Source organism: Stylophora pistillata, chromosome 7, assembly GCF_964205215.1.
Source record: "Stylophora pistillata chromosome 7, jaStyPist1.2, whole genome shotgun sequence".
In the NCBI taxonomy this organism is placed as follows: Eukaryota; Metazoa; Cnidaria; class Anthozoa; order Scleractinia; family Pocilloporidae; genus Stylophora; species Stylophora pistillata.
Genome location: NC_142525.1, coordinates 852,501 through 875,726, shown reverse-complemented (window position 1 = coordinate 875,726; position 23,226 = coordinate 852,501). Strand labels below are relative to the sequence as shown.

General features: G+C 38.0%; 4 protein-coding genes across 5 annotated transcripts in view; all 4 read right to left on the bottom strand.

Annotated features, from left to right (window-relative positions):
- Nucleotides 1-523: 523 nt before the first annotated feature.
- LOC111328441 (platelet-activating factor acetylhydrolase IB subunit alpha1) lies at nucleotides 524-5,911 on the bottom strand. Its single transcript, XM_022932871.2, has 6 exons — nucleotides 5,868-5,911; nucleotides 3,887-3,984; nucleotides 3,302-3,391; nucleotides 2,550-2,666; nucleotides 2,108-2,230; nucleotides 524-1,803 (listed from the first exon to the last, which is right to left on the bottom strand). The coding sequence occupies exons 2-6, from the start codon at nucleotides 3,953-3,955 to the stop codon at nucleotides 1,555-1,557; spliced, it is 648 nt and encodes a 215-aa protein (XP_022788606.1). The 5' UTR covers nucleotides 3,956-3,984; nucleotides 5,868-5,911; the 3' UTR covers nucleotides 524-1,554.
- Nucleotides 3,352-9,496, bottom strand: LOC111328440 (8-oxo-dGDP phosphatase NUDT18). Of its 2 annotated transcripts, XR_015989954.1 has the most exons (3): nucleotides 8,449-9,496; nucleotides 3,887-3,984; nucleotides 3,352-3,391 (listed from the first exon to the last, which is right to left on the bottom strand). XR_015989954.1 is itself a non-coding variant. In XM_022932870.2 (1 exon), exon 1 carries the CDS (start codon nucleotides 9,407-9,409, stop codon nucleotides 8,396-8,398), a length of 1,014 nt encoding a protein of 337 aa, XP_022788605.1. In that variant the 5' UTR covers nucleotides 9,410-9,496; the 3' UTR covers nucleotides 7,054-8,395. The 2 variants fall into 2 exon arrangements, 1 of the variants encoding a protein (XP_022788605.1); XM_022932870.2 differs by lacking the exons at nucleotides 3,352-3,391; nucleotides 3,887-3,984 and having other exon boundaries at nucleotides 7,054-9,496.
- Nucleotides 9,497-10,533: 1,037 nt separating this feature from the next.
- Nucleotides 10,534-15,215, bottom strand: LOC111328462 (transmembrane protein 218). Its single transcript, XM_022932897.2, has 3 exons — nucleotides 14,966-15,215; nucleotides 12,930-13,038; nucleotides 10,534-11,688 (listed from the first exon to the last, which is right to left on the bottom strand). Exons 1-3 carry the CDS (start codon nucleotides 15,070-15,072, stop codon nucleotides 11,539-11,541), a joined length of 366 nt encoding a protein of 121 aa, XP_022788632.1. The 5' UTR covers nucleotides 15,073-15,215; the 3' UTR covers nucleotides 10,534-11,538.
- Nucleotides 15,216-17,150: 1,935 nt separating this feature from the next.
- Nucleotides 17,151-23,226, bottom strand: part of LOC111328471 (nicastrin) — a 22,344-nt gene continuing 16,268 nt past the window's right edge. Inside the window, exons 16-21 of the mRNA XM_088728480.1 lie at nucleotides 22,821-22,919; nucleotides 21,321-21,417; nucleotides 20,736-20,881; nucleotides 19,880-20,022; nucleotides 18,930-18,984; nucleotides 17,151-18,481 (exon numbers count right to left, since the gene is read on the bottom strand). Coding sequence (XP_088584606.1) covers nucleotides 18,356-18,481; nucleotides 18,930-18,984; nucleotides 19,880-20,022; nucleotides 20,736-20,881; nucleotides 21,321-21,417; nucleotides 22,821-22,919 — 666 coding nt within the window. The 3' untranslated portion in view covers nucleotides 17,151-18,355. The remainder of the gene's footprint in view (nucleotides 18,482-18,929; nucleotides 18,985-19,879; nucleotides 20,023-20,735; nucleotides 20,882-21,320; nucleotides 21,418-22,820; nucleotides 22,920-23,226) is intronic.

Genomic DNA, 23,226 nt, shown 5'->3' with positions numbered 1-23,226 from the left:
AAAGCACACTGATCAGCACATGTAAATATGCGCTATATAAATTGGTAATTATTATTATTATTATTACTATCATTACAGATGTGTTCCGTATCAATTAATTTGGAAATATACGAGGAAAACAATCCCACCCATCCCACTCCAAGGGAGGTCATCCACCACACAGTAATCTCGTGCGTGGGAAATTAACGTCTCCTACCCCTAACCCTGCAGGAGACGGGACCTACGGCTTTAGGTCTTATCCGAGAAGACGAAGCAATGTGAGTGAAACGACTTGCTTAAGGACACAACGTAGTGCCCCAGCCCAGGACTTGAGCCGGGGCCCTCCAACCCAGACTCCAGCGCACTGACCGCTGCTCACTCGTGTTTTCCCGCGCTTTTGGCATTTTACTTTGAGTTCTCATTGGCTCTTTTTCTTTCTTTTGGTTGGTCTCGCAAGTTTTCTAAACCAATCACAGGGTGAAACAAAAGCAAAACTGGTTTCATCATTCAACTGAAAATTGCTCAAAAGTACTCGACAACATCGCTGATTAAAAGACACTGTTATCATCTTTTATTCTTGATATGTAATTATCATATTTTCTCACACTACCCAGCTTATCTTAACTACACTGTATTTAAGTGTGATATTTCTGATGAAGTGCAATGTAAACATGAATTTTTACAATAAGAGAAAACAAAATTTAAGCTTTTAACAGAACAGAAAATGGTCAGAAAAAGAAAATTTTAAGCCACTGACGACGAAACAAAATGGTCCAGTGCTTCCAATACTTTGAAATTGAATGGACAATTCTGGCTTTAGACTTGGAAATATTTTTTTGATAATTTGAGTTTTTAATTGTATTTATGTGTAACTTTGTATCATACAATGAATTGAACACGACTTCATACTAAGCCAGTAAACTGGCAAAGTCGTTTGAAAATGAAATGATATAAGAGGAAAATACCTCTCAAGAGAACATTACATGTTTATCTTCCTAATAATTTGAATTAGAATTCTAACTTTTGTTTATATTTTATGTATAATGTGATGTTGAGAAATTAAATTTCTTATTAAATTTTTTCCCAGCAAAGTTTCAGCTTAATAATTCTTACATTAAGTTAGTTTCATTTCCCAAGGGAAGACCTAATTTAAGGCATACTTCCAATTTTTCAAAAACTTGATTGATATCTAATCTCGTCCTAAAATAACTAATTTTCCAAGGAGAATACAAGCACCTTTTAACCACATGGCTAGAAGTCATATTTTATCATGGAACTAAAACAAATAATTTGAGTAAAAAATAGTTTATTCCCCTCTGGATTGTTTTCCTTCACCTGTAGGGATGAAATTAATTTCTTGTAATAACAAGATGTCACAACGCAATATTTTGTAACTCAATATCTCTTAATGCAATATCTCGTAACACAGTATCTCGATATGCAATATCTCAGAATGCAGCGCTCTATTGCGTAACGACACCAAATAAACTTTGCAAAGGAGTCTACCATTACGGACGATATATTTCATGTGTTTCATTTTTTTGCATATCGTGTGCAAACTGTCTTCACCAGAACTCAATATTTTAGAAATTTGATAATGATTTCTGAAATGTGTTTGCAGAATTTCTTGTATCCTTTTCTGGTCATATGAAGATAGTCAAACATGTCTTCGTGGCTAATGAACCCATCGCTTCTGACAAAGCCTGGATCCGAGTCCAGATAAAGAGAGTTCGGTATAGTCGCAATTAATCCTCTGAGTGAATGGTTTACTTGAAAATGTTTCTCGCGGAGAGGGTTGGGCTGTTTTCCTCTTGGAAGTAGACCCTTAAGTCAATAAAGGAAATAAAAAAACAGTTAAATTTGGAAAACCTTAGATTAGAAAAAGAAAGATGACAAGAGGAGAGATGCAACCCTTTTCTTTGGGTTGGTTATGCTGTGCAGGCACACAACACAGAATACCCAACCCATAATACCCAACCCATAATGTTATCCTTTCAAAATGTCTGATGCTCCTAAAGAAAGTTATTATAATAAATATTTCTTGGGAAACCAACTATAACACAGATGGCATTCTACTGATCCTACTTCATGTTATTTCTTAAAATGGAAAGAAACTTCTGTATCTTACCAGTACAATGATTTTCGCAGAAGGCAGTTTGCTTGTTATACTCCACACAACTGATTCAATTCCTTCCACAACTTGGTCTGCAGTACTGTGATGGTTATTTGTTCCAATCAATAATACAACCACCTGAAATGAAGAAAAAAAGCTATGATCAGATCAAGCAAAAATAAATTCATAAGATAATTTGGTTTTTCAATTCAGTTGACGAAGAGAATTGAACTCCGTAAAGTGTTTTCAAACCTGACACTTTAAGGCCCTTTATCAGAGCAAATCGCTGACCTAAATGGCTGGTAAAGGGGTAATACTCAAAATTTCAGCATGAGAAACTTTTTCGAGTGGCCAATTTACATTATCAATGCAGTAAAAAAATCTTTGCTTTAAAGAATGAAAATGACATTAGTATATTGTGTGACTTAGCAAGCAACTTCTACCTCTACCTTATTACCTTTGGATTAATCTTGTCCAGTTCCCCATTTTCTATTCTCCACAACACATGCTCAGTACAGTCTCCTCCAATTCCAAAATTCAGAGAATTAAGAGGTGCAAAGTATGTATCCCAAGCCTGTAGGATAAAAGAAAAAGAAAAAAAAATTGTGAAAGGATTTAGTAGAGCAGATCATTGGAGAAGCTACACAGAACTGGCTCCTTCCACCCAAGTGGCAGTGACAGTGACAGCAGGCTGAGCCTGGGAAAGAGAATGGAATGCCATCACTTTTCTGCAATGTAAAGCAAAATTGAAATAAATTTTCCAGGAAACGTCTCTTCCCCAGATACCCCATCCTCGGAGACCCAGGGGCTGTGAGTCGATCTGCCCTTAACTTGAAATCGACTCACAGCCCCTGGGTCTCCGAGGATGCAGATACCCTATCAACTTGCTGTACCAACACCTACTTTTCTCTCTCAGCTCTCTTTCCCTCTCCTGACCATACCCTTGCTACAATTTTTTTGTTCTGTCCCCTAAACTACACTGATTCACCCAAAGTACTGTGGGCTAATATTGGCCAACATGAGCCATTACAGGAAAATTGTAGGGAATACATCAAAGGCTACCATCCAGAATCATTCATAAATTTTAATGAAGCTTATAAGTAACTCTGGTGTTGACTGAGGTATAATTTAGTTTAAAACGAGCCAATGGTAAAGATATATTTCAGATCAATATTATTGCCAGATCAATATTATTGCCAATGGTTTTACCTCAGTTTCCTTCATATTACGAATCAGTGAGTCCCCAATGAATAAAACATCACATGGGGAAACATTCCCATCATGTAAAAATCTCTCATGCTAGCAAAAGAAACAAATGAATTAATTACTTGAATAAGAGTTCTGCTTTAAGTGCAATTAAAATTAAATCATTATGACATAAATGACTGAGAATTTCACAGAGAAAGCTCTTCACAGCTGAAATAAAATAGGTTAACTCGGTTACACTTCAACCAATTCGGTTTGAAACATAACCCATTGAAAGAGTAGTTTGGAATTAAGGCAGAAGGAACTGTTTACACAACAAAATCAGAACCTTGCTCTGTAAAAACCTAAATGTAATTCAACTTCTAATAATAGATTCCAAAAATATTCTTAAAACAAATCATGAACTTTTGTTAGCTTCAAAATGGTAATTTTATCTTCATTGCCATAAAAGGGTGCAACCATGTTTCGCTCTTCTCATTTTCTACCCCCTTTCCCAACAATCCTCCTGGGGAGGATGAAGAGAGAGCCTGGAAACCAAAAGCATTAAAGTTTCTAGAAACTAGTCTCCAGTTTCCTGTTTTTTCTCACCATGTTCATCCATCTGTTATCACCTTGGACATCCTTCACAGGTGTTGGTACAGTAGCAGGATTTGACATCTTGCATGTAATTTGTCAAACGTCTTAAACTGCAACTCGTAGAACAAAAAAGTTAGTCACATCAACAAGTTTAAAAAAAGTTTGGTTGAATCTGCACTTAAGCTAAGTTGGCCCACCAAGGCAAATCTTATCCCAATTTCTGTGGCCTAGAGCAACTAGGGCTGCTCCTATACTCCCTGCACAGAATGCCAATCCATTACTGGTTACACAGGCAGCCAGTTTCCCTGAAAGTGCAGTGATACCCATTTGTAGCCCTGGGTGGAGAGACACTGTCATATCAAAAGTATCTTTCTTTAGGATCAAACAACATCCTGACCAGGTCAACCTCTTGATCGTGGGTCCAGTGCAAAAAAAATTGGAGGTGATCAGGACTCTTACAGTCAACAATTTATCATTATCATAACTATCAGGGTAGTGATAGGGGTCTGTGGGACCCCTCCCTACTCATCTAAATCTGCCTATGGTTCATGTGCACATATATTTAATACTGTTTTGTCATAACATGAAAACTTTTACAATTTTAAGAAGGACTGGGTCAAGGTATTTAATTTTTGCTATTATAGGGTTCAAAAAATTTCTCTTGCTTGTTTTTTATTGACTGAATCTTGGTTGGGTCTGTGGTACAACTAGTAAGTGGAATTTTGTTATCAAATAGAAAAAAATTCCCTATTATAGCACAAACCCTCGTCATTGACATATCATGATTAAAAGTAAACTACACAGGAAGATGTTGACCATCAGTTTTTTGAGAAAATCCTTCAGGACTGTAAAGATTGCAAGAAAAAAATGTGTGTGCTAAAGAAATTCTGTCTGGGTTTAACCTTTGTTTTAATTTTTAATTTTTGCATTGTTCTATGACAACGTTGTGAAGACTAGACCTGTGCGTGATCCAATATCAAATCTCTTGTAGACAGCTATGTTGATAACTTTATGAGTATGACTGACAGCTAAGCAGGTGACTTCCAAAATGCATAACAATTAGAGTTTTTCACATCACAAATGCCATATTTCTTTGATCAAATTTTCACCGCAAGTGAAGCTTTTGTGTAGAAATTCACCTTAATTCTTTTGAGGTTACTTTTATGCTTGCTCCCTATAATAAAAGGATAGTCACTGTAATTCTTTCCCGAAAATTGGCTTCTTCACATTTAGCGGTAGTTGCAAGTATTCACATCGAATCCGCTATTGATTTGCACTCAGATAAATTTAGTCGAAAGTAGGAAATAATTCTTTGAGAAGGAGGTCTACTCTGCTAACTTAGAGACCTCCATATTCCAGTACAAAAAAGATAAACAAAAAGCATTAATAATTCAAGATTAACATCCAGGTAACTTTCATAACACAACGTTGTGAAGGCGCTACTAGTATCTTGCTAAAAATAGATGTTCATATTGATCTCTTGTTTTCGTCACATCCCGACAATAAAAGAAAAATCTTCTCTCAAGTCTAACTTTTCAGCTTCATTTGCACTCTGCGGTTTATAAACAAAATATGAATATTTCGAAAAAATTCCAAATATCTATTATCGTGTAGATCTATTACTACTGCATGACCCCCGAAAGCAATAATTTCTTTCAATTCATTTAACTCCGAGTCGGTAATCTCGTAATTTCTTTCCGAGATTGTTTTCCTATATAAACTGGCCTTCTAGTTTGGAGACTGAAACTATTGGATTGGAAACGGAAATTCAGTGAAAAAGCTACATTTTAAACAATGTCCTCATGTTCGGCGACAAAGCAAGCTTCTGCTCTGGCAATTCCCAGACGTTAAATTAATGGTCTGTGACGATCTTGGCTAATACTTTGAATTGCAAACTCTCGTGCAACCTGAGTTTTTAAATGTATTCAAAGCAGAAGAGCAGAGAAAGCTATCTTACTTGACAACTCATCACAGTCTTTAACGTAGCACTTACCGCTTAGCAAGTCATCAATTTCTGAGTGTCGTCTCCTAACGCCACCGCATTCGATTCCTCAGGGAACGAAAATGTGGACAACATGCATATTTATATCATGGTAACCATTACAACCGACACCCCCTGGCTGAAATGCGGTTTACAAAAAACATCCTAAAAGCTTTAGGAAGCGAAATTAATGAATTTGGACGAATGACTGCTCAAAACAATACAACAGCTGTAGACAAGATCACGTGATATGTTAGCGTATTCGAAACTTCCGGTAATTTCCATTTCCCGTTGGAACCGGAAATTGCTAGGGAGGAGCTAGCCGAGGCCATTGAGTAACTTATTCTAGGTAAAAGAATTGACTTAGGTAGCATCAAAAAGTTTGATGATAAGCTACCTTGACAAAATTCCTGAGGTAGACTATGAATAATCCATCCTTTTCGGTGATGTCCATCATGCAAGTCAAAAAGGATTCAGTGAAAAATAAAGTTGATGTCAGGGCTGCAAGATCAGGAGTGCATCAGTGTCACTCTAAGGGTTTCCCACAGTGCGCTCACATCAATTTTTTTTCACAAATTTTTATTGACTTGCACAATGGACTTCACTGAAAAAGAGGGTCAGCTTGTAATCTATTTCTGAGGAAACTTGCATGATAATTTTACAAGCTGAAGTTTTCTTTACAGACATAAAACAGGCATGCTTTGCTTACCAAAAAGCTCACAAAAGGAGAAAGCTGGAAGGCCAAAATGATAAAAATAGATTGTAATCTACAACTAGCCAGAGTGTTCAATCAAAAAATGAAACAGCCAAAAGGGCATAGTATAATTCAAAGTTGAAAATACTGTTAGGGATTCCTAACAGTTGCACAAGGAAAAATACATTAATATCCAAAAAATATATCTTATTAACCAAGCGCGAGGGCTGTACTGGGAGAATATTGGCCTGAGGTCTTGATAGTACAGACCAAGCACAGTGAGGTCTGTACAAAAAAGACCGAGGGCCAATATTCTTCCAGTACGGTCCCGAGCAAGCTTGGTTAATAAGAGATTTATTATACGACTGAAGTTCAAAGGGACACAAGTGCGGTATCATTCGGGACCATTTGGGACAGCGCCCGGTCCAATACTGAGAGAATATTGACTGGCAACAGAGCATTTTGATTGGTCGATTTTAGTTATTGGCCCTCTGACTGCCCGAGTTGTGTAATAATAATATTTATTAACTTACTTGAAGATAATTTGGATCTTTTGAAAAACATACATAAAAATACTATTCAATATGAAGTAGACTCCAAAATCCAAAAATATCCAAGAGTGGATCAAGGAAATCCAATTCAAGAATGGTACAGGAGTGTGCCTAGAATGTGCCTTTTTGCTCTACAGAAAAAATAATTTGATTATAATTTACAGCCTTTCTACAACTTCTTGTCTTTAGAATTTAGATGAGTGAACATTTGAAAACGTACATGTGCCATATTTGTTGTTTACACTTGTGTTACAACTTTGCACTTATGTTACAAAAAAAATGCATGCTTTTGCAGCCAATCAGATGTGCTTAATTTTCTCATGTATATTATGACACCATTGCATCATACAATGATTCTAACTCCATGTGAAAAAACAGCTGTCAAAAAACATAACATCCTAAAATACACAATTATTTACATCACATTCATGCCCTTAAATTTATAAAGCATAATTCCTTCAAATCATGTTTACTGTATCAGTCGATATATCCATCCACAGATACATTGGTCGATATATCTGTCAATACAGCCATTGATATAGTGGTGGAGAGTTGGTGGTACTTGACTGATACATCGGTTGGTACTCAGTTCACACTCAGTTGATGCATGGTTGACACTCTGTCTATAGTTGGTTGACAGCCAGGCGATGGTAGATCCGTACAGTGACCAACTATAGGCTGAATGTGGTGGACCGATATATCCACCGACTATCAACTGAGTCTTGACCAAGTATTGGTCAACTATCAACCGACTATCAACTGAGTGTTGACTAACTGTATTGGTTGATTAGCAACCATCTCTCGACTGTTATATTGCCAATGTACCAGTCAAGAGTACCTATAACAAACATGATCCATTCCTTCTATGATACACTTACATTGATACATGTAAATAAGTTCGACAAATCCAATTTGGAGTACTTGGTGCACATAAAAGGATTTGTCTTTCGAGTGACTAATTAATTCAAACAGCAAAATTTTTTGTCCCAAATCTTACACATAAATTGGTAAAATTTGATTTTAAATAACTTCATTTCCTTCTCTGACCAAAGTATAGGTTTGACCAATCAAGTTCAATGTGTGAGTCCAATGTTGAACTTAATTGTTGGGATTGATCCTAAAAAAAAATTTCAAGTTGGTGCACCAAAAGTTTGATGCTTCAATCTGCCCTGTTTTTGTTTGAAGATGTATTTGGTCAATAAATAAAATCTGGTCATGGGACAGGCAAAAGTCTGAAAAGTTGAGAGAATCAAGTCACAGCTTCCTTAACCATTCTTCAAGTGAAGGCTGCTAAGTTAAGATTCCACTAACTCAACAAAACCCTTAACATCTATGAGTTTCCACATACTTTCGGTCAAGGATTTTCCTTCCACTTTGAACCACTGATATTTTCCTTTCAAACCTTCTTCAAAAGGTTGAAACACCTCTACAAGAACTGTAAGACGTACGCCATCCGCTGTTCCGTGAGGCTCTCCAGTGTGTTCAACATAAACGTAGCCATGTATTTTGTACTGTGCGTAGCTGTCAAAATCTTTAATTAGCAGATCAATGAGACGACTCACGTTTGAGCCATCCATCTCCACAGATTTGCTTGGTAAACAAGGAAAACAACTGGGGTTGCCATCACTGGTTGAGTTGTTACACACCAGACAAAAAATCGAGTTTTCATCATTCTTTTCCTTCCTTTTAACAGCCAACAAGCTTACTGTAACTTGCCCGAGGGAATTCTTCGCAGGAAGCAGTCTACAAATAGTCTGTTCTTGTTTAGTTTCATACCATTTCAGCCCGCAATCTATCAACGGGCAAATGTCCCTTGCTCTTAAGTTCAGAGAAGTGAACACTTCTTCAGCTGGAAACCAGCCAGCTTCCATCGACTCCTTGTCCTCTTCAGCCAAAGTTTTAAGCTTTCCTCCAGTAATACAACCCACGAAAGTGAATCGAAACCAAAAGGTTCCTTGAGAGTCGATGCAAATAATCGATAGTGGTTGAAAAGTAAGTCCAGTTTCCTCCAATACTTCTCTCATAACGCCTTCTTCTAGAGACTCGTTCTTTTCGACCCTGCCAGCTGGTAGATACCATGTTCCTCGGCAAGATTTCTTAGCTTCTCTCATCATCAGAATGCGCCCTTCGTTGATAACAACTGCAGTCACAATGTAGCAAACATTTTGTCCAAGAACTGCCATTCTTTCAGCTCGAGTATGGGGGTGTTTGGCGGCCTCTCTACCAAAATCGCAGGCACTGGATGGCGCTGTGGTTCTTCTAAATTTGCTAAAAATTGCGTTTTCAACATCATTGACGAGTTGATTCATATTTCGGCCTTCGTCGACTGTTCATTAATTTTGAGAATACTTCCTGCTGAGAACATGATTTTTGCCGGAAAAATCCCTCAGGCAACTCGTTCCAGTTTCCTCACAGCGACCCGGAGGAAAAGTGCGGAACCACAGGATCACCAAGTTTCTTTTTTTTTACTTTCTAAACAGTTGATGCATACGAGTTAATAACCAAGCGCGAGGTCAAGATGGCAGGGTATTGGCAGAGTTCTTTTTTTGCATTTTTATGGACCGAGACGAAGTGAATGTCCATAAAAATGCGAAAAAAGAACGAGGCTAATATTCAGCCATCTTGACTGAACAAGCTTGTTTAATAAAGGATTTATTAATCGCAAAAAGATTTCTCTTTAATAAGAATTGGGAATGACTTGTTTAATTCAAGAGCCTGGAAAGAAAGTCAACTTTGTGTGAAGCACAACAAACTCACGAGAATCATTTCTGTCTTCTTTGTTTTTACTATCTTCTGCCACTTTTTACATTTCCATTGCCGAAATTGTCCAAGAATTACAAATGTGGTTCTAATTCTAATTTTTTCATACATGGGATCAATACAGGCAATCCCAAGTAAGCAAGATGGGCCCATCTTACCTGCTCAGATGGCCAATCAGAACACAGGATTCACTTCATCTTACCTGCTCAGGTAGCCAATCAGAACACAGGATTCACTTCATCTTACCTGCTCAGGTAGCCAATCAGAACACAGGATTCACTTCATCTTCCCCATGGGCGATGCGAGTAATGTAATAAGGAACAATATTACTTGGGTTAGCTTGTTTTTGTTTTGGTTTGTTTTGTTTTTTAATCTTAGTTTGCAATTAAATAGAGGTTATCTGGGGGATAAAATAAACTGATATTTGTATTGCTTGCTAAACTACAAAACTTACGAAGTCAAACTGTCTCCTTTAAGCTCAAACAGGCCTCCTTTTCTTGCATTTCAAGGGAGGGGAGAGAGACATGATACGCACTTGTAGGGCGTGTGTAAAGCTCCTCTCCTGTGAGTGAGAGAAGCTTGAAACTTATGTCTGCTGGCCTGAAAAAACGACACTTGTTATACCAGCTGACCTTTGGTCAACCTTTTAAAGAAGATTTCTACTCTTGGCACATACTACAAAACAAAGATAAGATATCTTTCATTTCATATCTTTTTTCATACATGATATGACTTAATTTTATTCTTAAGTAAGTAATATTCTTTGTAAATAATTTTTATCCATTTTATTTGTGTCCCCACATTAGTATGGGATATCTCCCAAACTTGAAGGTTCTTTGACACGTTAATAAAGTTACTATCTATCTATCTATTACATATACAAGGCTAAAAGATTAGGAAAAAATTATTAACACCTCTGAACCTGCAAAACACTTGCAGAAAAATCCATCACATTTTTTCACTTGGCATGTTCTCTCCTCAGCAGAAACATTCCACAAGTGTAGGATCGTCGTGGGGCTAATAATCCAACAATTCTGCCCCAGTTTGAACAAACAAGTTATTTCTTCTGTCTCCAAACTTTTCCCATCGGGAATCACATAAGATATATATGTATGTACAGACGGTCATTATTTTCAACTCTGACGATGGCAAACAGCCGAAAAAGTTTGGTTTACACATTTTAATAATTTTTTCCTAATCTTTTAGCCTTGTATAATTATATAACATCTTTTATCAAGCGAACATTATGGACAAAGATAAGATAAGTTTCACACAAGTTTCCTGGTAACAAACCTTTCGACCATCTGTCAGACCCTGTTTTGCTTTTATTTGGTAAAAGACTTACACTTTTGTACTAATCTAGAAATGACATTCATGTACCACATAGTCTGTTCACCCATTACGGTACTCAAAAACAGTCTTTAACAGCTTTGTAACACTATTTCTCCACATACTGATAGTTTCACCTGAGACACTGTGGTGATGTATGGAGCCCAGTCCACTCTATTCAATATTGGACTCTTAACAGCCAACCAGAATAGAGCCTTTGTAAAATTGGGCCCTGGACAATTAGTGAGCAGAGCAGGCTGTTTTGTTATGGACTGCACATCAATGGACGTTTCTAAGCTGCAAAACCTATGATTCCATCTGCAAGGCTCTTTTAATTATGATTTCCTATTTAGAAAGCATAGGTTTTTCTAGAGGTGAGGGCAGGCGAATAAATAGGTTCCATCCAATGTAGTAGAAGAAAAACAAAGGCCACAACTGCAAATATGCAGATGAACACAAACAACACAGTCTTTGGAATAATCAGTTCATCAACCTCAATCTGTAGGAACATAACAAAAGAATTAGATTACTTTGAGGGTTAATGATCAGAATGCACATTCTCCATACTGTTTTCTATACAATTCCTAAGGTGCTGACAAGGAGAATTTGTTTTAACAGTCAAGAGCTTCTTTAGTTGGAGATCATTTCCTTTTTTCTCAAGACCTTAATGTGTGATTCAGGAGTGATATTGTAAAGAGAAATTAGATACTGATCACTCTAGGAGTCAAAGGATTAAGTATCAAACACTGTCAAGGACATAAGTCTTTTTCAGAAGTACCCACCTGGTAGAGTGCCAGACTACCATGCGGGAGGTCAAGGGTTCGACCCCCAGACTGGACCAACACACAAGATCTTAAAAATAACTGAGGAGAATGTGCTACCTTTCTATCATATCAAGAAATGGATAGACATTCTAGTCTTCTCAAATAAGGGCAAACAAACCATAGGCTCCATCTCCTGCATTTTCTCTATATTGGTTAGCAGGGGACATTAAAGAACCCACACACCTATTGCAAAGAGTAGTGAACATAGCTCCCAGTGTTGTAAAGGCTGATAGTTTTGAAGAAACTGTTTGGGGCTGCGTCGGTGGGAGTAACAAAATAATTTGGATATATCAACAAAGTTGAAATGGTAAATTGGCCACCATAACGATTACAAAAGCTGACGTTTCGAGCGTTAGCCCTTCGTCGGAGCGAATAGAGGAATTGTGGGTTGTGTGTGCTTTTAAAGGCAGAAAATGGAGCTACATTATTGGTGGGAACATGGCAACGAGAAAAACAAGAATAAATTAGTGGAATGAAAAGCGTTCGTTGATCCCTGTGGGATTTAGACTGCCGGTTTGAAAGATGTCATGTTCCCACCAATAATGTAGCTCCATTTTCTGCCTTTAAAAGCACACACAACCCACAATTCCTCTATTCGCTCCGACAAAGGGCTAACGCTCGAACGTCAGCTTTTGTAATTGTTACGGTGGCCAATTTATCATTTCAACTTTGTTGATATATCCAAATTATCCCAGTGTTGTAGTCTGGTCTTTTTACTGAAATTGGGGTAGGGAATAGGAAAAGGTAATTTACCTAGTAGTGGACAAACTTGTCCTATCGTAAATTTACCTGCTTTGGCAAATTGTTAAATACAAATACAAATACAAATACCCCCACCCAGTTGATTAAACATCACAATCAACCATCACCAGTAGGTTCAAACTATTTGCTGTGGTTCTTTCCCTGGGTTACCAACCTTTTTAGCAGTGGATCCTGCCAGTTCCTCCTCTGGGGTTTTTCTTGGCCAGAGAACCAAAATCACAGTGAGAAGAACAAGAAGAAAAAATATCCCCACCACTGAATTTCTAAAACAAGAGAAACATCCTTATGAAAGTTAGCCAATTAAAAAATGATTCCATGTTGCCATGCATCTTTCAGTAATGGATCACAAACAATGTCAAAAATGTCATAAGAACAAAAAATTGGCAGACAATAGTCAACCAATTGTTTAAATTATGTTCTTACGGCATTTTGAAATCTTTTGTGATCTGTTACTTAACAGACCCACAGCATCATGGAATCTATTAGTTGTATTTGATGGGGAAGAAAAACATGGGCTAAGACAAAACACTGACCCCCCTTACTGACCCCCCTTACTGACCCCCCTTACTGACCCCCCTTACTGACCCCCCTTAGTGACCCCCCTTACTGACCCCCCTTACTGACCCCCTCTTAAATTCACTGGAAATCATGAATTGAAGCTAACGATAACAACCTAACGATACAAAATTATGATATAATAATACACTCACCTCCTAAATTCTAAAATGGCGGAAGATGGTCGATCTGTTTAATGCCGCGCTTACAGTCTGCCGTTGTCCAAACTCGTTTTACTACAATTGTTAGTTCTCCTAACTCATAAACGAGTGACAAATGTGTCAAAACATTATGTACTGCGTTGTATACATTTCCACCGAAAAGGATCGTTTTTCTTCGACCAAAGTGTAAGAAACAGGACGTTTGAAGTGTTTTAGTAGTGCCAGGTCACGTTCTAATTCCCATGGTGATGGCTTTTCCTTCATTTGTTAAGAGGTTTCATTTCTTTTTGTTTATTCTTCTTTTTGGTGGAACGCAGTTCCCATCTGCCACTCATTTATGAGCATAGGAAAACTAACAATCGTGGTAAAACGAGTTTGGATGATGGCAGACTCGTGGTATTAAGCAGATCGACCATCTCCCGCCATTTTGAAATTTAAGAGTTTAGTGTATTATTATATCGTAATTTTGTATTGTTAGGTTGTCATCGTTAGCTTCAATTTATGATTTCCAGTGAATTTAAGAGGGGGTCAGTAGACCCAGGGTCAGTGTTTTGTCCTAGCCCGAAAAACACTCAATGATGACATCATCTATGCATTTGTCCAGCTAAAGATCACTAAATCCAATCAAAATGAGTGCATAGTGCCGCTTATATACTACAAGATGAAAAACATTGATTACACATTGATTAGACACATTTTACATTCTTTTAGTTGTTGCTACAGTACAAGGAAATGACATCGAGAAATTTTTGCTGACAGATTCAAAATTTTCAATATTGCTGAGTTCATTCGATGATTTCCGACAATAAATATGAAATTTAAGTGATATTAAATGTGACGGAGGTGTTAACATTAAATAGAATTTTGCTAGTTGGCCACAAAAATTAATTATAACATAACCAAAGCAAAGCGCGCGCTCTGATTGGTCAATTTACTCATGGGTGTACGCTGCTGACATGAGCAAATGCAAAGACTATTTTTCCCTGCGCGCTTGTTTTTTCTGGTCACATAAGATTTGTTAGATAAAAGGGAAGTCTTTAACTACAATGTATCAATGTTATGTTATAAAACAAATGGCAAACACCACAGTGTACACTATTGAGTTATGGATGCACTTGCTAAGCACAAAAGAAGCGTAAGAGTTGCTCGAGGCAATAGCCGAGAACGACTCTAGCTTCTTGAGTGCTTAGCAAACCTCCCAAGTGCATCCACAACTCAATAGTGTACGCTGTGGTGTTTACCATTTGTTAAAGACGCTGGCCAAGGAAAAGTGTTGGTACTAGCTACACATCTAGATGCAAGTTCTAAACTCAGAGAAATTTCTGCAAAACACATTATGAAATTAAAAACGGTTAAGCCCCCGTTCTTTCCTTTACAGAGTTAAGAACATAACTGAGAAGTAGGAAAAAAAGAGATCGATGGAAAGCCATAAAGTTGAACCAAACTGTTCTCCAAGGATCGTTATTGTACTTACTTCAACCCCCCTGAGGCTCTTGACAAAACGACGCATCCTATTATGCCAAGACTCCAAAATATCAGCACTAGTAATACACCAAGTCCCATCCCTGCCACCACAGCCATGTCGCTTCACGTACAAAACTCTTGTTTGAGGGCAATTTCTTTCGTTGTTTCCGCCATGTTGGATTTTTTACCATTTATTCCATGTATGCTGCATGCAGTATATCATACATGAACGAGAAGACCGCCGGGAAGGCCGACGCCAGGCTATGTGAAACCTTCTTCCGTGCTCTTGGCCGAGATGACGGATGATGTCTTTGCTTTATTATTCTGTGATTGCTACATAAAATTAGCTTCACCCTCTCTCAACCAATCACATGGAAAAGTGAAACCAATCGTTGCATTTTCCGCGCTTCAGATGTTTGCTTATTTTTAACTTGAGTTCTCATTGGCTGCTCGTGATATTTTTTTTCGCTCCAGGAACGAAGAAAAATATCACGACATTCATTACGACATTCATTAAAAACACACTTTCAAAAGAGAGACGAAACCACAATACATTTGCCGCTTTCTGTTTACAGCTTGATATGTTTACCTTGAACTTGAACTTTATTTTTATTTAGACACGGTAAATCTATCAGACGAGTAATAATATCATTACATATATCTTATTAACCAAGCGCGAGGGCTGTACTGGGAGAATATCGGCCCGAGGTCTTGACAGTACGGACCGAGCGCAGCGAGGTCCGTACAAAAAAGACCGAGGGCCGATATTCTTCCAGTACGGTCCCGAGCAAGCTTGGTTAATGAGAGATTTACTATATGACTAGAGTTCAAAGGGACACAAGTGCGGTATTATTCGGGACCATTCGGGACAGTGCCCGGTCCAATACTGAGAGAATATTGACCGGCAATAGAGAATTTTGATTGGTTGATTTTAGTTATTGGCCCTCTGACTGCCCGAGTCGTGTAATAAAATCTATTATTACAATTACAATCTACTTTAATCTATATAAACATGATCTAAAATTTAAAAGTGAAATAGAAAAATAAAGAAATTCTGCTTTACATAGATGCCGTGTGCGTTTTGTCGATTCAGACTAAGAAATCGCGACAACTATTTTGAAAAGATACAAGTGATTTTGCTTGCCGCAATTCAGGGGACAAGTTACTCCAGATAACCGCACCGTAATAGCTAAAGCTATTTTTCAGGAAATTGGTACGGGGCAATGGAACAGTTTGTTTTCAGAGTTCCTTAGATTATAAGGAGGATTATATTTAGTGAAAAGAGAATTAAGATAGTCGGGCGCAAGACCATGTATAGATTTATAGACCATGGTGGCCACTTGTATTTGTCGCTGAGTATCTAACCATCTCCAGTTAAGTTGCTCAAAAAGAGGATCAGCGCTTGTGTCATAAATGGAAAAGGTCAGAATACGGGCAGCCAGGTTTTGCAACTTTTGGAGCTTATTCGAACGACCCTTGTTACAATGCCCCCAGACCTCGCTGCAGTAATTAAAGTACGGTTGAACTAAGGCATTGAAAACGGACTCAAGCGTGGTTCGGTTAACGAAAGGCCTACAACGTTTAATTGCTCCAATGCCCCATGCGACATTCTTGGCTATTTTTTCAACGTGCATATTCGTGAAAGGTTTTCGTCTATATGTAAACCCAGAGATTTAACCGAGCTACCTTGTTTTATTATGTCACCACCTACGATTAATTTAGGGGAAGTTATGGTAAGTACCTATCCTTTGCCGCGATCCAATTAACATGAGTTCAGTTTTAGATGAATTTAGAGTCAATTTGTTTGCAGTGAGCCATGTATTAACATTGGATGGGTCGTCATTCATAAAATCATTGATCATTTCTATGTTGTTACTGGCAAAGGTCAGGTGAGTATCGTCGGCATACATACATGCAACTGAATCAGACAGGCAATTAGGAAGATCATTTATGTATAAAACAAAAAGCAAAGGTCCTCGAATTGTTCCTTGCGGAATTCCACAAGTGAGAACTTGACTAATTGAGAGCGAACCATTTACGAAATATGGTAGATTGCGATTATCTATGTATGACCTACACCATTTATAAGCGATACCGCGGATACCATATTCGAATAATTTTGACATAAGAATTGTATGGTCAACGGTAACAAAAGCCTTTTTTAGGTCGAGAAAAACAACTGCATCTATACTGCCTCGGTTTGAAGAGGTGAATTTAATTTAAAAAAAATTCTTGAGCAAGGTACAATTAAAGCTGATGTAATTAACTTACTTTTTCAGGAACATTTTACAGTTTTAAACAGCTTGTCCAATCATTAACTGGTCTAATTAGATTTGAACAGTTACAACAAACTGTACCTTAAAGTAAATCATACAAACAGTACTGGAAACCAAGGTGACCGTTTGCAGGATTTTCAGTTAAATTTCCCCATCAAAAAAAACCATCACAAAAATATGTTTTGTTACGAAGAGGAAAGCAAGCTAGGTAGGTATTTACAATTGTATGAGAAGTTGAAACTTCCCTATAAATAACAAATAATCACAAATAATTAAGATCCTCAATACCTCCAAAGACAAAAAAGAAAAGTCTCGAAAGCAGATAACATATTGCGTATCCCTTCCATTCCCAAGTTATAAATTAAAATTCTCTAAAACGATCTAAAAAAAATTGGTGGAAGATTTTGGAAAACATTTCTTCTCACAGCAACGAAAGAAACCGGCTTTCACCGACGCTTTTTTCTGGGGCAAAAATAAAAAGGATTTCAGGCTTCGAAAAATCAATAGCATTTTTTAGAAAAATAGGTGTCATGAGTATATCAAATTTTTAGACATAAGACTTCTTCAGAATTTCAACCATTTTTCAAATATATCTGAAATATCGATTTCTATAGATTAATCTTGCCTGGTCAAAACATCATATTCTATCTATTCTAAGGAAATAAAAAAAGAAAGAGAGAGAGAGAAAGGGAAAGCTAATCGTCTCTCTTCATTAACATGATTCTCAGTTTCACAAAGAGAAACTTCTATTCTCGTTGACACATCACTGAGGGCTCCACATGTCCTCGGAAGTCATCGGCTCATCATCACAGCTGCAAGGATTAGACGACTCGTGTCTTCCGACTCCTTAAGCAAGGAAAGCCTAGTTTCCTATTAATTTCTCTCGAGACACTCCTCACTAACGAGGTCTGTTGAAAATTGCCGTGACAACATTCTTGCTGACCTCTGTAAAACTCATGATCAACTTCAGATTCACTCTGCTGTTTTAAAGCCGAGTACTCTTCATACGGGAGAATTTGAATTTTTGACCAAGACTCTACTTCTCACCACCTGTCAGTTGAATTTATTATGCTGTGGTGGAGAGAATTTCTTAACTGATCTTTGCTGGACTTGGAAAAAAGCTTTTAATCGTTGAGATCAGAGCTAAGGGGATCTGCCGGAGTGAAGATGACGTCAGCCTTTTTGTTGATGAAATATACAAGTGCGAAAGAAAGAAGTGTGATGGTGAGGCCAGCGCCCAGTGTCACACCCTGAAACAAGGGGGAAAAAGATAATTGACCTTGCAAGTTAAATAAAATACACTGTTAAAAAAAAAAACATGAAAAATAAAACACAACAAAACAAAGAATGATAAAATAATCAAATTTAGCTCATAAAAAAAAATGAAATAAAGGGGGTAAGTTTCTAAAGAAACTGTGGTGCTACGTCGGTGGGGTAACAAGGTCATTTGGTTATATCAACTGAGTTGAAATTGTAAATTGGCCACCGTAAAGAGTTAAAAAGCTAAATTGGCCACCGTAGAGTGTTAAAAAGCTAAACTGGCCACTGTAAAGAGTTATAAACCTGACGTTTTGAGCGTCAGCCCTTCGTCAGAGCGAAAAAAAAAAAAACAAACTGCAACAAGCGCGGGAAAATACTAACTCGATGGTTAGCGCGTGCAAAGCGCGAGAAAGCATGTAACTAAAGCAAGTAACTCACCTCTAGTGTGGGACTTGCGACAAGAAAGACTTGAACTGAAAGATCATTATTCCATCTATTTTGAACACAAGAGGAAAAAAATTGGGAATTTACTGACTACAAAGACGACACAGTGAACAGTCCCAGATGAAAGTAGAGCCTCTCTATGGGTACCCACGGTCTTCGTTTTGTTCGCGATTTTTTTGCAAATCTTGGTTTTTTTTTTTTTAAGATCTTCGTTTTTCGGATTGAAATGGTTTAAACGTTTACTTGAAGTGTTATTCACAGTTGACAAATAATTCACTTTTTAAATTCACGAAAAGCAATATAAACAGTTATTGAAAGAATAAAGGACTGTTGAATTCTTTGGCGCCGTTCTGTTTGTTCAGTGTTCTATGCCATTTACGACATCTGAAGACTGGGTTTTTCAATGCGATCCCAAGAGCTCGTAGTTTTAACATACACAACTAACCTGTTGACTTGAAATGAAGGTTATTCCACCCCCCCCCCCCCCACCTTTTTAGTCAGTGGTACACCGTGTCCTCATTTCTCCTTGTCATTAATGATTACATTATCAGTGGACTATTTTTGTCGTTTTCAGCCTTGTAATGGCATCATGTGGTTTCGCGGCAGCGACCGTAAACCACTGTTGACACCGCTATCAAAATCGCAGTGAAACGTGGTCAAATGCCAAAATTCAGAAATAACAGATACTTTCTGCAGTGTTTACGAGTTTTGACAGTTTTATATCTGTGTTCAATTTGATCACGCAAATTTTGGTCAATTTTCAGATCTTCGCTTCAATCTTTTTTTCAATCGTTTTTACCGCGGTGATCTTCGCTTCTTCGATTTCTTCGGAAATACCCATAGAGAGGCTCAAAGTACCAGGAAGTTCACAGTGGCATTTGCTTGAATGGTCACAGGTGACATTATGATTTAAATCTAGTGCAACGGGAAAAAAAAAAACTTACGTGCTCTCAGCCCATGTAGAATATTCAATAGAATCGTATTTTTCAAGAACAAATGCAGGAGACAATGCTGGTGACAGGAACACAGAACCAGTAACACAAACACCTTGCAGTTTCTGGCCAAGGACCTTGACTGCTACAACGCCCTACAAATTTACAAGTTTTACAAGGTGGGTTAAACCAGGCAGCAGAACTGTTTGACATTTGGTCTTCATGTATCAAAATCCATACAGTAGTACATAATAGGGACCTTAAGCAACCACGACGGCGACGGCAACGAGGACGTGGAAAAACGAGAGATCTAATTGGCAGAACAATAGCTCAGCACGTGCAAAGTTAAACTTTGTACATTTCTTAGCCGTCCCATGCAAAACAACAACGTGAAATCGCCAAAATGTGCGTCATCTGCGAACCGAAACCGCGACGGAAAATTATTTTAATTTCCATTTGGAACTCAACGCTACTTTTATACGTCAAGCTGAAGTTGAACTGTGGCGTCGTATGAGTCAGTAAGCTCATGCAGCCATTTTTTAAATTCTAACTAAGAGAAGAAATTCATTTTTTAATCGAAGTCTTCCTTGGCGTTGCCGTTCTGACTGCTTAAGGTCCCTAATGTTTGTTATGCTATGCTATTTAACTGTTTGTTATGCTTATTAAATAGATCAGTCCTTGGAATTACGAGCCTATTGGCTCACACGCTCACACATAAAAAAACAAAAAACAACGACAAACCAAAAACAAGGGATACAAATCAAGAATCACATCATTTATAACTTCGGAACTTTGGCCAGTGACTGCTTATTATATTTGGGTGTATAAAAAAAGTAAAGTTATAAAGCTAACACTAGACCAAACGTACATCAGATGTCTTGCAGTCTTTATCTTTGCCCAGAGGGAAATGATAACCAGTAAAGTACAAGAGGAGATGTTCCACAGTTATTGTCAGAGCGTTGGTTGAGGTGTTCACACTCACATAACGCGGAAACGGTTTTAAACTGGCTGAGGCTAAAAGAAATATGAAACAAATTGTTATAAAACAAATACTTCCCCTTCTCATTTCTTATTCTCATTACTTACACAACGCCTTCGTCATTTTTATTCTTGCTTGCGTGTGACATATAACTTTAGGCTGCGTTCACACTTGGTGCTTGAGCATTTGTGCCAGGGCACTGGCACAAAATGGTGCTGTGTTCAGACACTGGGCACCCTATATATTAGGGCCCGGTTCAGTGCCTTAATTCTAGCGTGGGTACTTGAAAAAAAACGGTGTGTTCAAAAAGTGTTCATCAAGAATCGTACTCGGGCACCGTGCTCGAGCACCAAGGGTGAACGCAGCCTTAGTAATGGCCTTGCTCGCTAAGAGTTTCTCTTTCGCTTACTAGTCGAGCAGAGGCATGGGATATCCTCATGGTCGCATTTGAATCGTTAGTGCCGGCTTACTTACTTTTTTGAAATTTTGTCCAAGTCTTGTTGCTGTCAGTAACCTCTCTGTAAAGGGGACAATCGGAACGGTTGAAAAGACAGAAAATAAGATGACCAACCTGTTGGAGTAACAACAATTTCAGTTTTAATGGTTTTGCTTTCAATAAGATACCGTGGTCACGCAGTTGTAGCAAAATCACAAATATGCTAATCACGCAATGCTTAGTTTCTCCATTGCGTGACGGCCAAAATTGATTCGCGGTTACACAAAGTACAGCCTGTTCTCCCCCCATCGTAAAAGTATCATTTCAATTCGTCTATCGTGGTCATGGTGACGTCAAATGAGTAAGGTTTCCAATTTGGAGGCCTACCGAAAAAAGTCTTCAACAATTTAAAAGTAATTTGCATGTTAAAAGAGTTGAGAAAGATTACTTCATGAAAAACTTCACCCTTTAGAATAAGGACAAATCTTTTAAAATTTTCAAACAAGCAAACGGTTCTTTAAATTTCGCTGGTCTCAAAATTGAATATCCCACTCATTTCATCTCACCCTTTCTCTTTCTGCTATTCATTTTGTACCAAAACTACTGTTCTAATCAATCGTTGCCAAAAGAGGTCCTTTTATATGCTCGCTAATTAGCTGTCGTTTTTTCTGACAAGGTGTAAATAGGCGTCAAGTTGTAAGCCGCCTTATTATATGGCTGTGTCTCACAAGGACTGGGAATTACCGAATTCACGAATTTGATTGGCTGAATTCAATATTGAAAGCGGTCTAGATTTTCCCATCTAGACCGCCATCTAGACCGGTCTAGAAAAAAAAGGTACAAAGAATAAAAAAAAAAATCGGCATATACGCCACAGCCGTATAATAAACATCTCATTAACCGAGCTAGGTCGGTCTGTATGGGAGAATCTTGACCTCGGTCACTGGTACAGACTTCACTGCTTTCGGTCTGTACTGGCGACCTCGGTCAAGATTCTCCCATACAGACCTCCCGCTTGGTTAATAAGAACTAATTCATCACGATTTAAAGGAGCGTGGGCGGAGTTGATCGATTAGATCACCCCTGATGAAGGGATTTGACAGGAGTGTCGAAATGTTAGGTCGATGAGCTGTAATTCCCCGGTTACATTCATTAAATCCTTACACAGGAGTAGCATCACAACCATGTCTAATAGCCAGTCTTGTTGGCGAAAGACAATATGGCATAGTGATTACATTTGACAACTCATCAACTAGAGGTTACTTTCTCGATAAAATCCCAAATTCTTTTAACTGATTATCATGGAAGTATATTTAGTATATTGTGATCCTAACCTATTTATTATTGTTCTCTTAGTTTTAAACTATTTAAATAGTGATATGTTGTAATGCGCATTTGAGCATATCCACATGGAATTTACGCACTACAAATGCTGTATTATTATTATTATTATTATTATTATTATTATTATTATTAGTCAGATGGGAGAATTCCTGACAAGATTTTGCGAGTCAAAAGATGCGAGAGGATCTACTTACCAGGGCTTCATCAGCTTTGATGTCAAAGTCTGGAGCAGTTCCATCATTGGCAAGAGTGTACAGAGCCGTGGCTACAGCCGATGAGATGTTGGAAAGTTTCTGTGGAGAAAGAATAAGATTCCGCTACCGCACAGTTGAACTCCTACCTCTACAAGCCCCCCTGGTCCGTCTGAGGCTGTTAAGTCCCCCTCACCCAGAAACAAACCCCTCAAATAAACATACAAAGCTAAGTAATAATGTTGGGAAAATGCAATGAATAGCAACTCCCGCCTCTAAAGTCAGAAGGGAGGGTGCGACATGTCGACGGCTGGTGTTTTAACGACACCTCATACGTGCAAGGATGAATTTAATATTGAGGCGCCTCCCTTTTCCAGCACACCTGTTCGCCTAACCAGCCCTGCTGACT